Source organism: Saccopteryx bilineata, chromosome X (genome assembly GCF_036850765.1).
Source record: "Saccopteryx bilineata isolate mSacBil1 chromosome X, mSacBil1_pri_phased_curated, whole genome shotgun sequence".
NCBI classification, from domain to species: domain Eukaryota; kingdom Metazoa; phylum Chordata; class Mammalia; order Chiroptera; family Emballonuridae; genus Saccopteryx; species Saccopteryx bilineata.
Window position 1 is genome coordinate 43777245 of NC_089502.1, and position 21684 is coordinate 43798928.

Sequence of the window (21684 nt, forward strand, 5' to 3'; positions counted from 1 at the left end):
CTTTTTTTCCATGTGAGAAGAGGGGAGATAGAGAGACAGACTCCTGCACACACCCCAAACGGGGTACACCCAGCAACCCTCTTCTGGGGCCAATGCTCTCTCTGCCCATCTGGGGCCATGCTGGCAGCTGAGCTATTTTTACCACCTGAGGCAGAGGCTCCATAGAGCCATCCTCAGCACCTAGGGCGATGTGCTTGAACTAATGGAGCTATGGCTGTGGGAAGAGAAGAGAGAGGGGAGGGAGAAAGGGATGGAGAAGCAGGTGGTCACTTCTCCTGTGTGCTCTGACCAGGAATTGAACCCAGGACATCCACATGCTGGGTTGATGCTCTACCTTTGAGCCAACTGGCCAGGGCCTATTTGCTGTCTTTTGACCAATGTCTACAACTTTGTAGTGATGTGTTGGTAAATGTTTAACACCCAGCTCTTCAGAGAGAAAAAGTCTCTTGATTTGTATGCCAATTTCTGTGGTTTACATACTTTTTTGTGGCTGATGTCAAGCTACCGATGTTATCATTGAACATGGAGTTGGGAGGAGATATGCAAATCATTGATCCATCCCAGCTCTTTACTCCATCTTTGTAACCTAACCCCTGTCAACACAAAGCAGATTTCTATCACCCCAGAAAGTTCCATTATACTTCTCAGTAATTCCCTTCCAGAAACAACCAGTGTTTTAATTTTTTTGACTGTAGATTAGTTTTGTCTATTTTAAAACTTAAATGACTGAAACCATACACTATTTATTCTTTGTGTAAGGCTTCCTTAACGCCCCATAATCTTTTTTAGATTCATTCATATGGTGTGTATCAATAGTTTTTTTCCTCTCTCTACAGTAGAATTTCTTGGACGAGTTTTTTATAGTCACTGTATTATTTTTCCAGAGCTGCCATAACAAATTACTAGAAATCTAGTGGCTTAGAACAACAGAAGTTTATCTTCTCACAATGGTTAAAAATCTGAAATCAAGGTGTTGGCAGAGCCACGGTCTTTTTGGAAGCTTTAGAAGATCATTCCTTGTCTCTATAGGCTTCTAGTTGTTGCCAGCATTTCTTGGTATCGTAGTTACATCATTCCAGTCTCTGTCTTTGTCATCCTGTGGCAGTCTTCTTGTGGGTCTGTGTCTCGAAATGGCCTTATAAGGATACTAGTCTTGAATTTAGGGCCTACCCTAATCCCATATGACCTCATAGTAACTAATTACATCTGCAAAGACCTTATAAAGTCATATTATGAGGCTTTGGATGGATATGATTTTTTTTTTTTTTTTTTTTAAGGAGAGAGAGGGAGGGAGAGCTATGAGAAGCATCAATTCTTGTTGCGGCACCTTAGTTGTTCATTGATTGCTTTTTCATATGTGCCTTGACTGGGGGGGCACAGCAGACCAAGTGACCCCTTGCTCAAGCCAGCAACCTTGGGCTTCGAGCCAGTGATGATGGGGCCATGTCTGTGATCCCACATTCGTCAGCAACCTCGTGCTCAAGCCAGCAACTCCACACTCAAGCCAGATGAGCCTGCTCTCAAGCTGGTGATCTTTGGGTTTTGAACCTGGGTCCTCAGCATCCCAGGCTGATGCTCAGTCCACTGCACCACCACCTGTTCAGTCTGAATGGATATGAATTTTGAGGGTATGCTATTCAACCCAGTACAAGTCTCCCTCTGAACTCCAACGGTTTGTATCTATCTCACATGCAAAACACATTCACCCCCTCACAACATCCCTAGAAGTCTTAACCTATGCCACCATCAAATCTAAGTTCCAAGTCTCATCTAAATATCATCTCATAAAGTCCCAAGTCTCTATCTGTGAGGATCTGAGTGTGTTCCATCCTAAGGAAAAATCCCTCTCTGTCCAGAGACCTGTGTAACTAGATAAGATAACCGTTTCCAAAACACAGTGGTGAGACTGGCATAGAATAGGTACCTCCATTCTGAAATGGCAAAATAGGAAGTAATAAAGGTAAGGTTAGTGGTCTAAACTAAGGCCATTTAGCAGGCCAGCACAGCAAATTCCATTAGGTTTCAGGGCCTAAGAAACATGCTCCGGGCTCAGTGTTCTGTCCGCCAGCCCCAGGGGCAGCCTCACTCTCGAGCGCCCTGGAATACCCTCCTTCTTAGCCTCGCATCTTATAGTTTTTTGCATCTGTGGCTTTGCCCTCAGAGTCATCCTTCCTTCATTCTGTCCGTCGCTGTCACTTTCATACCAGGCTGGCCCTGTTTCTGCTCATATAAAATTCTTAAAACCTTGTCAGTGTCACGTATGTCAAGAGATTCAAACCATTAGATTTGAGTGTTTCCCACAGATCCTTTCTGGATAGCCCTTTCTCTCTCTATTTCTGGCTTCTGCTGAGATGGCAAATTGGACCCATGAGTCACATACCTAATCTTTTCAGTGGCGGTTTGTCCAGCCACACTCCTGGCCCTGTTTCCAGAGCACATTCCCTTAGATAGGCTGAGAAATCTCCAGACCGCCAAGTGCTGGTTCCTTTTTTTTCAGCAGATCCTTTCTCAATTTCTCTCTTTATTCTCTCATTTTGTTATAAGCATCAAGGAGAAACCAGGCTACATCTTCCACACTTTTCTTGTAAATCCCTTCTGCTGAATATCCAGATGTATCACTTATTATAAGTTATACTCTCCATCCAATAGCAAAACTCAGTCCAGCCAAGTTTCTGCCATTTTCTGAAAACGATCGCCTTTCTTCCAGTGTCCAATAACATGTTCAGTTTTAATGTTCATCTTGCTAGCAGCATTCTGTCTGTGGTGATATATGCATTCTCTAAGATGACAGAAGCTTTCTCTCCTGTCCTGTCTACTTCCTTCTCAGCACTCACCAGAACTGCTATTAACATCCATATTTCTACCAAGTCTCTTCAAGGCAACCAACCATTCTTCTGTTGTCAAGCCACTCAGAAAATTTTTCAGCTTCTATCCATTACCCAATTCCAAAACCACTTCCTCATCTTCAGTTATTTGGTACAGCGGCACCCCGTTTCTCAGTAAACAGTCTGTATTACTTTACTAGGGCTGCTTTAACAAGGTACCACAAACAGGATGGTTTAAAACCAAACTTCTCTCCCAGTGATGGAGGCTAGAAGTTCAAATCAGGGTGTTGGCAAGGTTGGGTCCTTCTGCAGGGTCTGAAGGGAATTGCTTCCGTGCCTCTGTCCTAGCTTCTAACGGTTGCTGGCAGTCCTTGGCTTGTAAATGCATGACGACTCCAGTCTCTTCTTCCGTTATCACTTGACATTCTCCCTGTGTGTCCATGTCTCTATGTCTTCATGTAGTTTTAAATAAACAGCAGTTATTGGATTTAAGGCCCACTCTAATCCAGTATGACCTTATCTTAACTAATGGTATCTGTAAATACCTTATTTCCAAATAAGGTTACATTCCATGTGGAAATGAATTGTGGGGGATACTACTGTTCAACCCAGTATACTCGCTGATCTCCCTTCCCTTACTTCTTCATCCTTTGTAAAAAACAATATTTTTAATGAAATGGAACATGCTAAAGAGTAAAACTTGTGTTCAGTTAGATCAAGAAGTAAAATATTTCCAATACTCCAAAAGTCTGTATGCCCTGCAGAAGTCACAACCCCCTGCCTACCAGAAATAACCGCTGTCCTGTCTTGTGAAAATAATGTTTTTCTTTATATTTCTTCCTCCCATAGGGAAAACACTAGACAGTGTTTGGTTTTGCCTGTTGTTGTTTTTTTTAAGACTTCATTTATTCATTTTAGAGAGGGGAGAGAAAGAGAGAAGGGGGGAGGAGCAGGAAGCATCAACTCCCATACGTGCCCTGACCAGGCAAGCCCAGGGTTTCAAACCAGCGACCTCAGTGTTCCAGGTCCACGTTCTATTCACCGCGCCACCGCAGGTCAGGCCAGTTTTGCCTGTTTTTAAGTGTTATATCAATGAATTGTACTATATGTGTTCTGCCAGGTCTTTCTTTTCTACTTAATATTATATTTGTGAGATTCATCCATATTGCAATGTGTAACCATAGTTCATTTATTTTCTCTGCAGTATAGTGTTCCTTTATATGAACATACTTACCTATTCTACTGTAGTTGGAAATATAGGTTGTTTCCTTTTAGTGAGCTGAAAGTGTCAGTCCTGCTACTGTGATCATTCTCATATGTGTATCCTGGAACACGTGCAGGAATGTCTCACCATAGATACCTAGGAGTGGAATTGAGGGCTGAAGACTTCACACATTTTCATCTTTAATAGTTGTTAACCCTTTTGTGAAGGGATTGTCCCAGGTTAAAATCCCACCGATCTTGTATCAATGTTCATATTGTTCCATATCCTTGTCTACACTGGATATTGTCAGACTCCAGTCTAATGTGTCTTTACTTGTGTTTTATTGTATTCTTTTTTCCCTTTTACTTCTTTTTATAAATTTTATTTAAAAAGTTAAAATTTAATGGGGTGACATTGATAATCAGAGTACATAGGTAAGTATTTCTATAGCATTTGAACTGTTGATTGTATTGTGCACCCATCACCCAAAGTCAAATCATTTTCCTTCACCGTATATTTGTCCCTCTAATCACCTCCCCCACATCTCCCTCCCCTGGGTAACTACTTCACTTTTATCTATGTCCATGAATCTCAGTTTTATATCTAACCTATGTGTGAAATCATACAGTTCTTAGCTTTTTCTCATTTACTTATTTCACTCAGTACCATGTTCTCAGGGTCCATCCATGTTGTCGTAAGCGGCAATACGTCATCACTTCTTGTGGCTGAGCAGTATTCCATTGTGTGTGTGTGTGTGTGTATTTGTACCACATCTTCTTTATCCAATCCTCTATTGAGGGACACTTTGGTTGTTTCCATGTCTTGGCCACTGTGAATAATACTGCAGTGAACAAGGTGGTGCATGTGTCTTTACGCACCAATGTTTTTAGTATTTTGGGTAGATACCCAGCAGAGGGATTGCTGAGTCATATGGTTGTTCTAGTCTTAATTTTTTGTGGAAAGTGCTATTTTCCTCAACCTTCTATTTTGAAAAATTTCAAACATGGAGAAAAATTCAAAGAATAGCACACCCACATCCTTCATCTACATTTACCAACTGTTGGCATTTGTCCACGTTTGCTTTAACTCTCCCTCTACATAAGAATACATCTATGTGTGTAGTTGGTTTATTGCTAAATATTAAGAGGTTTGTTCCTATACACTCTAGTATTCTTAAGAATATGGACATTCTTTTATATAATCACAGTATTATGATCACACATAAGGTATTTAATGTTGTTACACTAATATTATCTAAAATATAGTTTGTAATTATATTTCTCAGTTTTACATCTTGGATGCAACCAGGGATTACACATTGCATTTAGTTTGCTTTAGAACAATTCCCCGGTCAGTGTGTGTCTGTTTGTCTGTCTTTCAGGACATTAATATTAAAGGAGTCCAAGTCTATGTTGTTTGTTTCATTGTGGTTTTAATTTCATTTTCTTGGTATCTAATGTGGTTGGAAATATTCTCACACATTTATTGACCATTTGGGAAGCCTCCTTTATGAAATGGCTATTTAATTCTTTTCCCAATTAGCAAATGTGGAAATATCTGTTTCCTGCCTGAATGTCTTTCCATCTGCTTGTATCTGTGCCCAGATGCAGTCTTGGTTCAGAGGTCACTTAGGCAAGGATCAACACAGTAGCTCAGCGCCAGAGCTCTGGGATGTGGCAGATCGCAGTGATTGCTACAGAGAAGAGGCAGCTCGGAAAGTGTTGTGGTTTTATGTCCTGACTATTCTGCCTTCAAATTTCATCTCTAATCTTACATGCATTTCTTATAAATTTGTACAAGTTCTTTATTATTGTGGATACTTTCTCTTTGCTGGTTATATGTGTTGAAAATGTCTATTCCCTTAGTGTGGCTAATCATTTCACTGCCTCCAATGTGCCTTTTGAAGAATAGAAGTTCTTAATCTTTATGTCACAAATGTATTAATTTTTTTCTTTCTAAGTGCTTTTTGTAGTTTGATTAATAAAGTCTTTCCTACAGGAGCTCAGGAAGATACTGTTCTTTCTCTAAAAGCTTTATGGTTTTTTTCTTTCACATTTAAATCATTAATCCACCTGGAATTGATTTATATATGTGCTATGAAGTGGGATTCCACTTTATTTTTTATATAGATAATTCCTCTATCCCAATGCCATATATTAAAATTGTTGCCCCTACACTGTTATTCTATTGACAGCTCTGTCACATATTATATGTTCATATAAACGTGGATGTTTTTCTGGGTTCTTTCTTTTGTTTTTTTTTTATCATTTTTGGCTATTGCAAAATCAGTATCACACAATTTAACTTTTTAAATGTTTTTATATCTGGTACAGCAGAAGAACAATTTATTCTATCTTGTTCTTCAAGAGTGTTTTGTCTACTTTGAGCATTTTGTTTTTCCATGGAAATTTTAGAATCAGCTTGTCAAGTTACTCTCTCTTAATATTTTGATTAAGATTCCATTGAGTATTTAAATTAATTGAGGATAATTACCATATTTACAATATGAATCTTTAAGTCTTCAGATGTGAATATGATATATATTTTTTTATTAATTTAAGTATTATTTAATATCTTTTACTATATTTCCATTCTAATATTTTTTGAGACTGAATAGTTTTTTTTATTAAACAGCTTTATTGTATATAATTTACATGTGATGAAATTCACCTGTTGCAAGTGCTCAATTAGGTGAGTCTTGGTTAATTTATTGAATTGCACAATTATTACCACAATTCAATTGTAAGACATCTCCATCACTCTGCAAAATATTCTTGAGCCTATCTATAGTAATCTCTCTCACATCTACCCCAAGCCTTCTGTCTTTATAAATTGGTTGTTTCTAGAAATATCTTATAAATGGAATCTTCCGATATGTGATCTTTGGAATATGAATTCTTTTAGGTAGCATAATGTGTTTGAGGTTTGTTAATATTTTAGCATGTATCAACAATTCATTGCTTTTTACTGCTAAATAGTTTTCCATTTTATAGATATACCAACACTTTGTTTATCTCTTCACCACTTGATTCCAATTTGGTTGTTTCTAATATTTGGCTATAATGAACAGTACTCTGAATATGTCCAGGTTTTTTTTGTATGGATATGTTTTCTTTTTTCTTGAGTGAATTGAATTTCTAGGTCATGTGGTAACTATATATAATCTTTTGAGGAACTGCCAAACTATTCTCCAATGTGGTTACTGTGTTACTTTCTCTTGAGCAATGTATGAACATTCCTACTTCTCTGCATCTTTGTCAATATTGTTACAGCCTGTTCTTTTTATTGTAGCCATTTTAGTATGTATGAGCTGATATCTCCTTGTGGTTTTAATTTGAATTTCTCTACTAACATATAATCTTGAATACCTTTTCACTTTTTATTAGCCATTCATGTTTTTTTCGATGAAATGTTCTAGTCAAGTATTTTACCAGTGTTTCTATTGGAGTGTTTGTTTTCTTATAATTGAGTGGTAAGAGTTCTTTATATGTGTGTTCTGAATATAAGACCTTTATAGGATGGAATATAATTTATAAATATTCTCTTTCAGTCTGTAGCTTGTCCTTTTGTGTTCTTAATGGTGTCTTTTAAAGCACAGAGGTTTCTAATTTTAATGATGTTCAATTTATCAATTTGTTCCTTTTATGATTTGTGCTTTTGGTATCATATCTAAGAAATCTTGGTTGAACTCGAGGTCAGAAAGATAATCCTTTGTTTTCTTCTAGAATGATTATAGCTTTAGCTCTTACAATTAGACATATTATCCATTTTAGTTAAGTTTTGTATGTTAGATAAAGGGTCCAAGTTCATATTTTTGTAAATGGATATCCAGCTGTCCTAGCACTGTTTATTGTAAAGCCTATGATTTCCCCATTGAATTGTCTTGACACCTTTGTGGAAAATCAGTTGACTGAAAAGGTAACGGTTTATTTCTGGACATTCATTTTGGTTATATTGATCTATATACCTATCCTTATATTCTGAATCTCATTATCTTTATAGTAAGTTTTGAAATTGGGTAGTGTAAATTCTTCAACTTTGTTCCTTTGTTTCAAAATTGTTTTGGTTATTCTAGTTCTTTTGTATTCCCATGTAAATTTTAGAAGCAGCCTGTCAATTTTTCTACAAAAGCCTGTTGGAATTTGATAAGGATTATGTTGACTTTGTAATTCAATTTGGGGAGAATTGACATTTTAATAATATTGAATATTCTAATCCATGAACATGGAATGTTTCTTTAGATCCTATATAATTTGTTTCAGCAATGTTTTATAGTTTTCAGTTTATAACTATTACACTTTTATTAATTTCTAAATGTTTTATTCATTTTATGCTCTTGTGAATAAAACTTTTCTTATTTCATTTTCTGATTGTTGCATGCAAGTATATAGAAATACAATTGATTATTGTATATCAGTCTTATATTTTGTGACTAAACTCTTTTATTAGTTCTCTTAGTTTTATTGTAGATATCTTAGGATTTTCTAAAAAGACAATCATGTCACCTATGAATAAAGACTGTTTTACCCTTCCTTTGCAATCTGGAAGTCTTTTTTGTCTACTTGCACTGTCTAGAACAATGTTGAATGAAAGTGGTGAGAGCGGACATCCTTGCCTTGTTCCTAGTCTTAGCGGGCTCTCTCTCTCTCTCTCTCTCTCTCTCTCTCCCCCTCCCTCCATATATATATATATATATATATATATATATATATATATATATTTTAAATTATATATATATAATTTTTAGCAGCATATTACTTTCCTATTAGTGCTGTAACTAGTTACCATAAACTTAGTGGCTTAAAGCAACACAGATTTCTTTTCTCATGGTTCGAGAGGTCAGAAGTCTTAAAGTCAAGTTGTCCACAGGGCTGCATTCCTTCTGGAACTCTCTAGGGGACCCTTTGCCAGCTTCTTGAATCTGCCAGCATTCATTAGCTCATGGCCCTTTCTTCACATTATTCCAGCTTCTACTTCCATCAGTATATCTTCTACTGTGTCCCTGACTTTCATGCCTCCTTCTTAAAAGGACTGTTATGACCATAGTTGGCTTGTCTATATAATGCAGAATAATCTCCCTATCCCTATCTTTTTTTTTTTTCAGAGACAGAGAGAGAGTCACAGAGAGGGATAGACAGGGACAGACAGACAGGAATGGAGAGATGAGAAGCATCAGTCATTAGTTTTTCGTTGCGCGTTGCAACACCTTAGTTCATTGATTGCTTTCTCATATATGCCTTGACCGCAGGCCTTCAGCAGACCGAGTAACCCCTTGCTGGAGCCAGCGACCTTGTGCTCAAGCCAGTGAGCTTTTGCTCAAACCAGATGAGCCCGTGCTCAAACTGGCGACCTCGAGGTCTCAAACCTAGGTCTTCCGCATCCCAGTCTGACGCTCTATTCATTGCACCACTGCCTGGTCAGGCCCAAGAGCTACATCTTAATTACATCTTCAGAGTCCCTTTTGCAATATAACATTTTTACAGATTCCAGGGTTTAGGATGTAGACATCTTTGGGGGGAGAGCCCTACCACATGCAGATTGAGGATGTTCCCTTCTGTTTCTAGTTATTGAGGGTTGTTGTTTGAACCATGAGTGGGTGTTGCATTCTGTTTATTGCTTTTTTGCACCTATTTTGTTGATCATGTGGTTTTAAGGTCTTAATCTATAAATGCATGATGTTGATTGATCTTCAGATGGTAAACCAATATTTAATTACTGGTATAAATCCTACTTATACAGGATGGGGCAAAAGTAGGTTTATAAGTGTGAGTATGTAAAAGTTTATTCTTGTATTATTATTTATTATTGTATTATTTTCCGTATGAACAACTGTAAACCTACTTTTGCCCCACCCTGTATGTGTATAATAATCTTTATGTTTCTGAATTAGGCTTCCTAATGTTTTGTTAAAGATTTTTGTGTCTGTATTCATAAGGGATATTGGTTTGTAGTTTTCTTTGCTTGTGATGTCTTTGTTTAGCTTTGGTTTCCATCTAATATTGATCTCATAGAGTAAGTTGGAAAATATTCTCTCCTGTATTTTCTGAAAGTGTGCAGGATTGATATTATTTCTTTAAATATTTTGTAGAATTCACAAGTGAAGCCACCTAGACCTAGACTTTTCTTTATGGGCACTTTGTCGATTACTAAATCAACTCCTTATTATAGATTTATTCAACTGTTCTCCTTCTTCATGATTCTGCTTTGGTAATTTTTATCTTTGAATTTATTCATCTAAGCTTTCTAATTTGTTGACCTAAAGTTATTTATACTATTCCCTTAAAATTGTTTCCATTTCTATAAGTTCAGTAATGATGCCTCTTCTTTAATTCTTTGTTTTAGTCATTTTTGTCTTTTCTAATTAAAAAAAAAATTTACATGCCCTGGGCGGGGATCGATCCCACAACCTTGGCGTATATGGATGATACTCTAAACAACTGAGCTACCCGGCCAGGGCTTCTGTCTTACTTTCTTGATCAGTCTAGCTCAGAGTTTGCCATTTTCTTAACCTTTTCAAAGAACTAGTTTTTCGTTTCATTAATTATTCTCTATTTTTAGTTGTACTGGTTTATTTTCTTCCTTCCTTATTATTGTCTTCCTTCTGCTTTCATTGTGCTTAGTTTGCTTTCTTTAGTTTCCTAAGTTGAAAGCTCAGGTTATAGATTTGAATCCTTAATTCTTTTTTTGTTGTTGTTTTGTGGGGAGTTTTTTGTTGTTGTTACAGAGACAGAAACAGAGAGAGACAGATAGGGACAGGCAGACAGGATGGAAGAGAGATGAGAAGCATCAATTCTTTATTGTGGCACCTTAGTTGTTCATTAATTGCTTTCTCATATATGTCTTGAACAGGGGGCTACGGCAGAGTGAGTGACCCCTTGGTCAAGCCAGCAACCCCACACTCAAGCTGGTGAGCCCACACTCAAGCCAGCAATCTCGGGGTTTTGAACCTGGGTCCTCTGCATCCCAGGCTGATGCTCTGTCCACTGTGCCACCGCCTCGTCAGGCAACCTTAATTTTTTTTTTTTTTGATGTAGGTGTTTAAAGCTACAAATTTCTTTCTGAGCTCTCTTTTAACTATATCCATAAATTTTGGTATGTTGTGTTTTCATTTTCATTTAGTACAGAATATTTTATTAAAGTTTTCCTTTGTGAGTTTTTTGACCTATAAGTTATTTTAAAGTGTATGTGTTGTCTAATTTTCATATATTTGTGTTTTCTCGGAATTCTTCCAGTAGTGAATCTCTAATGTGATTCCACTGTGGTCAGAGAAATACATTGTATGATTTCAGACTTTTTAAAAATTTTAAGACATACTCCCACGTTGGGCGACTCACTTTCTTTCAGTCTTCTCTTAAATGTCACCTTTTCAATGACACCTACCCAAACCCATATTAAAATTGCAACCACCATTACTGCTACAGTCCTTCGCACTGCCAATCATTCCTTACTCTGTTGTATTTTTTCTTTTTCAAAGCACTCATAAACTTCTAATATAATTCATTAGCTCTATGAAGGTAGAAATATCTATTTTATTTATTGATTTATCTCAAGAATCTAGAATAATGCCTGGATCATAGTAGTCAATAAATACTTTTGAGTGAACACATAAGGATATTCATCTACTTGGTCATATGGAGCTGAAATTTGTTTACTTTTATTGGAATGTATTTCATTATATAAACTTACTACAATTTTATAACTGGCTCTTCTTGCGTGAACAATTGTATTTTTGCTAGTTTCAGGCTACTATAAATACCACTGATCTAACCATTCTTGCCCTAGGCAGGTGGCTTAAGTAGCTAGAGCATCATCCAGGTGTGCCTAGGTTGCAGATCTAATCTCTGGTTAGAGCACATATTAGAAGCTACCAATGAGTACACATCTAAATGGAACAACTAAGAGGAACAATAAGTTGATGCATATCTCTCTCTCTCTCACTCTCTCTCTCTCAAATCAGTGGAAAATTAACCATTCTTATTATTGTGCCCTGGTGCATATATACCCAAATTTTTCTAGGGAATATATGTAGAAGTGGAATTGAGGGATCCTATTATGAGCACACGTTCAACATTAATAAATAGTGTCATAGTGGTTTGCACTGTAGTTACACATTCCTACCGGCAATGTATGAGAGTTTCATCTGCTTTACAATCTCACCGATAATGTGGTATTGGCATTCTTTTTCATTTTTTGCCAATGTGGTAGTTTCAAATTTAGTTTTGTTTTGTTTTTTCTGAAGCTGGAAATGGGGATAGACAGTCAGACATACTCCCGCATGCGCCCGACCGGGATCCACCCGGCACGCCCACCAAGGGGCGACGCTCTGCCCACCAGGGGGCGATGCTCTGCCCCTCCGGGGCGTCGCTCTGTCGCGACCAGAGCCATCCCCAGCACCCGGGCCATCTTTGCTCCAATGGAGCCTGGCTGCGGGAGAGAAAGAGAGAGACAGAGAGGAAGGAGAGGGGGAGGGGTGGAGAAGCAGATGGGCACTTCTCCTGTGTGCCCTGGCCGGGAATCGAACCCGAGACTTCTGCACGCCAGGCCAACGCTCTACCACTGAGCCAACCGCCCAGGGCCTAGTATTTTTTCTTAATTAGCATTTCCCTTAATTCTAACATAGTTGAATACTTTTCTATATATAATATTTATTAGGCATGTGTATTTTATCTTTTTTGAGGTGCCTTTTCAATCCTTTGCCCATTTTCCTAATGGTTGTGTTCTCTATCAGTTATTTATGCAGCAAATATTTTTTCCCATTCCAAGGCTTTTCTATCTCTTTATGATATTTTTGATAAGCATAAGTTTTTAATTTTAATGTAGTTATATTGGGCAATATTTTTCTTTAATGGTTAGTGTTTCTGGGGACTTAAGAATTCCTTCCATATATATTCTTATACCTTGCTGGTGGAAATGCAGAATAGTACAACTCTACAAAGTAGAATTTAGCAATATGGAGGAAAAATACATACACATTTGACTTTTGTCTCAGCAAAGCCACCTCTTGGAATCTATTTCAAAGATACACTAGAAAAATACAAAATTCTATATGCACAAAGTTGTTTGTCAGAGCATTATTCATAATAGCAAAAACACTGGCTATAATACCAGTGTGCATCAGGAGGGACTAGTTGAATACACTATGGTACATCCACACAGTGGAGTATTATGAAGATATCAGAACAAAGGGAAAGAGCTCTACAAATTAATATGGAGTTATCTCAAGTATAGTTAAGTGCAAAAAAGTAGGTTCTAAACAGTATATAGTAAGTTACTGTTGATGTAACGGAGAGGTATAACTAATGAATTGTGTGTGTGTGTGTGTGTATATATATATATAATTCATTCTGTACACACACACACATATGTATGCGTATGCCTACTTGGTTATATTTTCTAAAGAGAATCATGAGAACCATAAAGCCAAAACCTAATAAAAATGATTATTTACGGGGAAGAAAAGGAATGAGATTAAGGGGACAGAGAAGGATTTGAGATTTCTATGAAGGTATTATATAACACAAATTTTTCTTTACCCATGTAAATGTTTTACATAACTTAAAATTCAAAAAGGGAAATCATCAATCCCTAAAATTCATAAACAACCTGAAACAAATGCCCCTAACTATAAATAAAGTTGGTAGTATAACAATACAGAAGAAATAACTATTTGAAAGGACTTCAAAATAATATTTTTACATTCTTATGGGATCTATTTTAAGGACAAAGGTAACTACAAATAAATAATTGTTTAGTAGTTTCATGTTGATAGTCATGTTAATATTGTTACTGACAGTTTAGAATTCTATAACTATATTGTAGGGAAAGGCTAATAAGTAATTTTGTTAATATTGAGACTCCATATTTTAAGCATATGTGAAAAGAGATAGGCAAATCTAGAATCAAGGAATTAGAGTAAAGCCCTTATAATCTTCAATTTAAAGCGGAAATACCAGTATGATTTATTTTCCTCTTTAAATAATATTCTGGTTTTGTTCACTGAAAATGCCTAGAAGTATTGACAGCTCAGTAACAATGAACACACCTAGCAACACATTATACTTTATAAATACTATTTCTCATTAAAAGGAGCCAGGAGTCCTTGGAGAAGTATTCTAGGTTTAAGTGACGAAATGTGCAAGATGAGCTGGGAACATCTTGCTGTGCCAGAAAACTGAAAAGTAATATAGGAGTCAGATTACTGGTCCTAAGTAGGATAATTTGACCAGTAAAGAATAATGTCTGTATTTCATTGAAGCATATCAAATATATGAAAATCCTTGATCTCACAATATACCAAATATAAGTATTAGCCATCTCTGGACATTTCTAAGGTGCAAATTCATTTCTCTCATAGTTGGTATATGGAAAAATCAGTCATCTATCCTGCCTTTCCTGTAGGAATTGTGTAGTATATAGGGAGACTTAGTTGATGACGGTAAGTTTATTTTAGAATTCTAGATAATACATACAAAGAAAGAATGAAATTAGAGGAGCTTCATTTCACAACTCCTAATAGATTAATAGATCTAGGTACTAGTCATCAATGGATGTAAAACCCATTAGGTGAAAGGTCATGGGAAAACTTTATAATGAAGGGATCCAACTAATACCGTCTGAATTTACTGATCAATTTCAACATCACAAAAAATGGACTCACCAAATATTATGTGCCCAACGATATAGTAGGAAGCACACATCTATCTATGGAGGATTCTTCCCTAAAATATGGAACCTGAATCTAATCAGACCTCTAAATCAGTACTATCCAATGCAACTTTTATAATGATATAAATGGTCTTTATCTTTTCTGCCCAATATGGTATTTACTAGCCACAGGTGGTGGTTGAGCATTTGAAATGTGACTAATTTAACTGAGGAACTGACATTTAAAAAATTAATTTAAATGGATTTGTGTGGCCAGTGGATACTGTATTAGAGAGAATAGCTCTAGATTTAACTGCCAGTGTGTAAAAAATGGAGGGGATTGAGAAACAAGTTAAATAGTACAGTGAAAAACAGTCAGTCAAATTCATTTATTCCGGGAACAGATGTTGTGATTCTTCTAATAAACCAATGGAATAGGGAGAAAATGGGTTGGAGGGTGGGAAAGAAGGGGTAGAATTTTAAAATAAAAGAGACTTAAGAGATATAGCGGCCAAAGGCTGGTTCAAACAACCAAGTGTAAAAAGATATCTTTGAGATAGTTAGGGCCATTTCAACATGAACTTGGTGTTATTAAAGGAATTAGTAATTTTGTGAAGTGTGATAATGTCATGCTGGTTACATTTTTCAAATGTCCTTTTGAGTTAGATGCATGTACTCACATGAATGACCCTGAGAGGGAGTGAGCAGGCGCCCCCTTACATTTTGTGCCCCAAGTGCCTCACTCGCCTCCCCAGAGTCCCAGCCTTGCTTGAGATGTGCTGTGTTAAAATATGCAGCTGTATATTATTGTCATTTGTTGTGGGTTGTAAACACCTGTCTCAGCAGAGTTTCTGTATCTGAGATCCAATCTTTAATTTTTATTAATTTGTCAAAGGTTGTATTGGTAGGCTTTGTAGAACTTCCCTATCTCTTTGTCTTGATCCAGATGAACCCCAAAAGAAGAACAAAGGTGATCCCATGAACAACCTGGAAAATTTTTATCAAGAGATGATAATGAAAAAACGTCTTGAAGAGTTCCAACTTATGAGAGGTGAACCCTTTGCTTCCCACTCACTGGTCTCAGCTACGTCAGTGGGAGATAGTGGCACAGCTGAGAACCCGCCATTACTCCAGGACAAGGGAGAACAGGCAGCACAGGGTAAAGGTCCCAGTCTCCATGTGGCAAAAGTTATTGCTAATTCACCTGAGCAGTGTTGGACTGGGCCTAAGAAGCTGACGCAGCACGTAGGATTTGTCCCAGAAGATGAGATCCAGAGAAATCGTTTGTCAGAGGAAGAAATCCGAAAAATTCCTAAGTTTTCTTCATATAATCCAGGGGAGCCAAACAAGGTATAGGCTAAATCAAGAAAAGAAAAAAAACGTGGATTGTTTTCATTTTAATTTACCTCTACGTAAAGTAATACTTTAAATTCTCTTTGATTATATCAAAGGATTATGACGTAGACATAGTGTTTGTGTTTTTCCTTGACCTTGACTATTCTTTCTCTACACAGTATGTAAGTAGTACATTTCCTATGATGTTCTTTATGGTTTTCGAAGGTCCTAAGCTACCCTTAGAATTTAAAGAAATCTTGAAGAGACTCTAAAAACATGAATTGAAAGAAAAGTAACTTCCAATTTCCTAGGCTAGTAATAAACCAGGTAGTGTTCATAGGACCACCATGTCTGGTCACCATGGTGCCTCTGGAATTAGTTATAGTCGACTTCCTGGTTGCGAGGAGGGTTTACTGTTATCACATGAGGTTTCTCTTCAGAATGTTGCACCTGGCTTTCATATGACATATGACTTAAGTCGCTGGTAGTTAAGAGTAAAGTAAAAGCACAGGGCCTCTAAGTCTTGAGAAACTGTTAAGTATCTCATTAAACTTGTAAATAACCTTTATTTTTATATTGTTACTACATAGCCATATATTAATAAATAACATACAGTTTTATATAGTCAAAACTATATAGATGAAATCATACTTTGCATACTCTTTTACAACTTGCTTTTTTTTTGTACATCTTGCTTTTTAAACTCGATATACATAATCTTTTTCAAATTAATTTCTAATGCCATAAGGAACTATGTATTCCATTGTAGAAATATAGTATTAATTTATCCATTCTACTGAAGATTTTCTTTCATTTTTTCTATTACAGAGACTTCTGCAATGAATGTTATTGTACAATTAGTAGGTCGCAATCAGCAATTTTTTAATGAAAGGAAATAGAGTAGAATTGAAAATATCAATGGACATTTTATAGAGTAAGAGCAATTACTGTTTCCTGGAGGGTTTGTTTTAGAAGTGTGTGTACACGTACGTAAGAAAAGGGGGTATGGATGTGTATGGGCCAGAATGCACTTCTTGTAGCTCTTAGTGAAAAAAGTTGGGAAAATATTGCTTTGTTTCAGTGATTATCAAATGTTAGTGTGCACCAGAATCACCAGGTAGGCTTGTTAAAACACAGATTGCTGTGCTTGGCCCCTAAAATTTTGTATTCAGGAGGTCTGGAATAAGGCCTGAGAACTTGCATTTCTAACAGGTTCCCAGGAGATGCTTATTGCTGCTGGTCTGAGAGGTAGTTGAAGAATTACTATTATAGATTACATACATAGCAGTGAAATTACTCTGCTATATAAGACAGGTATATCTTCAGCTCCATGAGCAGGGTTTCAGAGATCTCTTCCATATTCTTGCCAAGACTTTATAGTATTAGACTTTATTTTTGCCAGTCTGATATATTTTAAAGGTATCTCATCATTTTAATTTGCATGTTCTTGATTTCCAGTGAAATTTTGTGTATATTTATATATTTATTAGCCTTTCAGGAACCCTCTGTGATTTGCCTGTTCCATTTGCCCATTATTTGGTTTAGTTTTTTCATATTATTTATAGAGATTAATTTTAAATTCTGAATACAAACTCTTTCTGCTTATTTAGCAAATGTATTCTCCTAGTGAGTGGCTTATTATTTTAACATTGCTTCTGATGTCTAATATCAAGCAGAACCCTTTCATTTTAATGTAATCATATAATCACTATTTACTTGATAGCTTGTGCTTTTTGAGTCATTTTAAAGAAATCTCTCCCTACAAATCACTAAGAAAAACACAAATAATGTAATAAAAATGGTCAGAAGATATGAATAGGCAATTCACAGAGGAGAAAAATATGAATGGCCAATTAACTTATGAAGTCTCATTAGTAATCAAAGAAAATGCAAAATAAAATTATAATGAGATACCATTTAATGCCCACGATGTTGGCATAGACATGACAGTGCCAAGTATTGGTGAACATATGGAACACTAAGAACTGTCATATACTTCTGACTGAATATAAATGAGTGCAACCACTTGCAAGAGCATTATGGCAATATCTAGTAAAATGGAAGATGCTCAGTATAAATCAGCAATCCCACTCCTAGGTATTTATCCTAGAGGAATCTTACACATGCACATTAGGTGATGTTATAAGGATGCTCATTGTAACATTTGTTAACACACATATTCATCTGCAGGCGAATGGCTAAAGCATGATATATTCATAAAATAGAATACTATACAGTAGAGAAAATGAATAAAATATAACCACAAGTATTAGTGTGGATGCAGCTCACTAACATAATGTTGAAAGAAAAAAGCTAGTTACAGATTTTCGGTTTCAGCTCCAATATATAAAGTGCTTAGAAGTCATCACTCCTATCTTACAACAAGGAAAACAGACAAGCAAACAAAAAATCAATTACTTTTCCTTGGACCCATCAGAGAATTGAATTCACAAGCAAACTGCAACCCTGAAATCTGAAGAGACAGGCCATTTCACAGAACCACAGCTGTGATATATTTACCAGGAACAGAAAGCCACGGGACCCATAAGCAGATAGGAATACTTAAGTGGTAACTTTGAAAAATTGCTCGAGGCAAAGTGTAAATCAGTGTTTAAACATAGCATGTTCTCAAGTTGAAAAGCCAAGGAAAAAAATCTGTTCCTGGCTAGTAAAAAATCAGGTAGTATTCATAGGACCACCATATATAATAGCCATAGTGCCTCTGGAATTAGTCAATAAATACCTCCAGAAGTGCTTTAAGTTCTCAAGCTGAAGAGGGAAAAAAATACATATATAGGCCCTGGCCGGTTGGCTCAGTGGTAGAGCGTCGGCCTGGCATGCAGAAGTCCCGGGTTCGATTCCCGGCCAGGGCACACAGGAGAAGCGCCCATCTGCTTCTCCACCCCCCCTTCCTTCCTCTCTGTCTCTCTCTTCCCCTCCCGCAGCCGAGGCTCCATTGGAGCAAAGATGGCCCGGGCGCTGGGGATGGCTCCTTGGCCTCTGCCCCAGGCGCTAGAGTGGCTCTGGTCGCTGCAGAGCGACGCCCCAGAGGGGCAGAGCATTGCCCCCTGGTGGGCAGAGCGTCGCCCCCTGGTGGGCATGCCGGGTGGATCCCGGTCGGGCGCATGCGGGAGTCTGTCTGACTGTCTCTCCCCGTTTCTAGCTTCAGAAATATACAAAAAAAAAAAAAATACATATATACCTAGCATGGGGAGCAAAAAAATAATCATTTTGAAATACACCCAGAGGTTTGACCTAACAACAGACTATCCAGCAAGTGAAACAACTTTACCAAAGCCTTCTCCACTGTGAGAGTAGAGAAGTCATATGACTTCAGACCCCTCTAGCCTTCCTGTCTCTTTTAAGAGAGAGAGAGAAACCACTGTGAAACACTTCTGAAGTTTACAAGCTGGGAACACAGGCACACTGAAAGAATGAGGCTTAATTAATGGATTACAGAATGTTTCTCTTAACCCTACACCTTACCACCACATCAACCAGACTTCAGTACAATAACTGGATTACAACAGAAAGACCCCCCAAGGTTCAGACTCTATTTAAGAAGTTTTTAGGGAAACCCAAAGAAAACATAGGAGACAAAAACAAGGACATTAGCGGAAATTAAAACCTGTGACACCTGACAGCCTATTGACCTCAGTTCTTATTCCGTTATACATCATGTCTGGCTTTCAACATAGAAGAAATTGTAAGGCATGCTAAAAGAAAAAACAGACTCAAGAGAAAAAAAAGGTATTATAACCAAAGTCAGATATGACTCGGGTTTTGAACGATCACATATATGTAATTTAAAATAATTATGATTAAATGCTAAAGAATCTATTAGAAATAGTATACAACATGCAAAAACAGGTAATGTAAATAGAACTAGAAACACTAAGAAAGAATTAAAAGGAGATGCTAGAAATAAAACACACTGTAGTAGAGATGATACCTTTGATAGGCTCATCAGTAGACTGGATATGGCCAAGGAACAAATCAGTAAGATTGAAGACATGTCATACAAACTTTCCAAACTGAAACACAGAGAAAAAAGGCTTAAAAAATGGAACAGAATATCCAAGAACTATGGGATAATTTCAAAGGTTGTAGCATGTGCATTATTACCAGAAGGATATGAGAGAACAGAGCAGAAGAAATGTTTGAAGTCATGGTGGCTGAGAATTTTCCAAAATTAATGATAGATACCAGACCACTGATACAGGATTTGAGCAGAGAACACCTAGCAGGATAACTACCAAAATATATATAGATATATAGAAAATTTGATCTCTATAAATAAAGATCAGAGAAGGAATATGTGAAGATAGAATCTATTTTTAAGTGACCTAAAAGATAATTGTTTAAAGTAATAATAGCCATGTGTTAGGTAATTATAGCATATGGATAAGTGAAATGAATGGCAGGAATGTTCTAAGGTATAGGAGGAAGGAATTAGTGTTTAGTGTATGTAACTATTATAAGGTATCAGTACTACCTGTGAAGTGCTATAGTGTTAACTGAGCGTGGGCTTAGATTAGCTGTAAATGTATATTGCAAACTCTAGGGAAACCAGTGAAAAATTATAAAAAGAAGTATAATTGATAAGCTAAGAGAGGGGTAAAAAATGAAATCAGATAAATTGAAAAACATTCTCTACAAATCTAATTTCCCAGAAAATAGAAGCAAAGGGAACATTTTTGACTCATTTTATGAGAACCAGCCTTAGCTTAATACTAAAACCAGAAAATGATATTATGACAAGGAAAAACTATAGACTTATCTCTTTCATGAGTATAGATGAAAAATCCTAAATATTAGGAAAATCAAATAGTTGATTGAAATATTTTGTTTAAAAATCAAATATTAGAAAATGAAACCTAACAGTGTATCAAAGGAAATCTATATTATGAACAAGTGGGATTTATTCCGATATCCGAGGCTGGTTCTACATTTGAAACTCAGTTAATGTAATCCACCACATCAGCAGAATAAAAATAAATAAATCAAGCCTGACCTGTGGTGGCACAGTGGATAAAGCATCAATCTGGAACACTGAGGTTGCTGGTTCAAAATCCTGGGCCTGCCTGGTCAAGTCACATACAGGAAGCAACTAGTAATGAGATGATGCTTCCCGCTCCTCCTCCCCTTTCTCTCTATCTTCTCTCTGAAATGAATCAATTTAAAAAATTACTATGAGGGTAAGGAGGATTCTTGCTAAACTGACTGAAAAAAAGAAAAATATTTTTCAGTTGACATAGAAAAAGTACTTGGCAAAATTCAACATCCATTAATGACAAAAACTCTCAGCAAACTAGGAATAGAAGGAATCATCCTCAACTTGATAAAGAATATCTACCAATCCTATAACTAACATCATACTTAATGGTGAGAAACTGGATGTTTTCCTCTTTGATCAGAAATAAGGCAAGGACATCCCCCCTCCCTACACTTTAAAATATTGTACTAGAAATGCTAGCTAGTAAAATAAAACAAGAAAAGGAAATAAAAAGTGCACATATTAGAAAGGGAAATATAAAACTGTCTTTGTTTATAGATAACATGTATGTCTACGTGAAAAATCCCAATCAACCCGTCCTAAAACAACTTCTGGAACTAATAAGTGGAGGATACAAGGTTTATGTATAAAAGCCAATTGTTTTCCTGTATACCAAGAAA

The 21684-nt window shown here is 36.6% G+C and overlaps 1 protein-coding gene across 3 annotated transcripts in view; it reads left to right on the forward strand.

The window, feature by feature from the left end:
• Positions 1–21684, forward strand: part of RBM41 (RNA binding motif protein 41) — a 62826-nt gene that overhangs the window by 24792 nt on the left and 16350 nt on the right. For all 3 annotated transcript variants that reach the window (XM_066249930.1, XM_066249931.1, XM_066249932.1), the window contains one exon: positions 15620–16023. In XM_066249930.1, coding sequence (XP_066106027.1) covers positions 15620–16023 — 404 coding nt within the window. The remainder of the gene's footprint in view (positions 1–15619; positions 16024–21684) is intronic.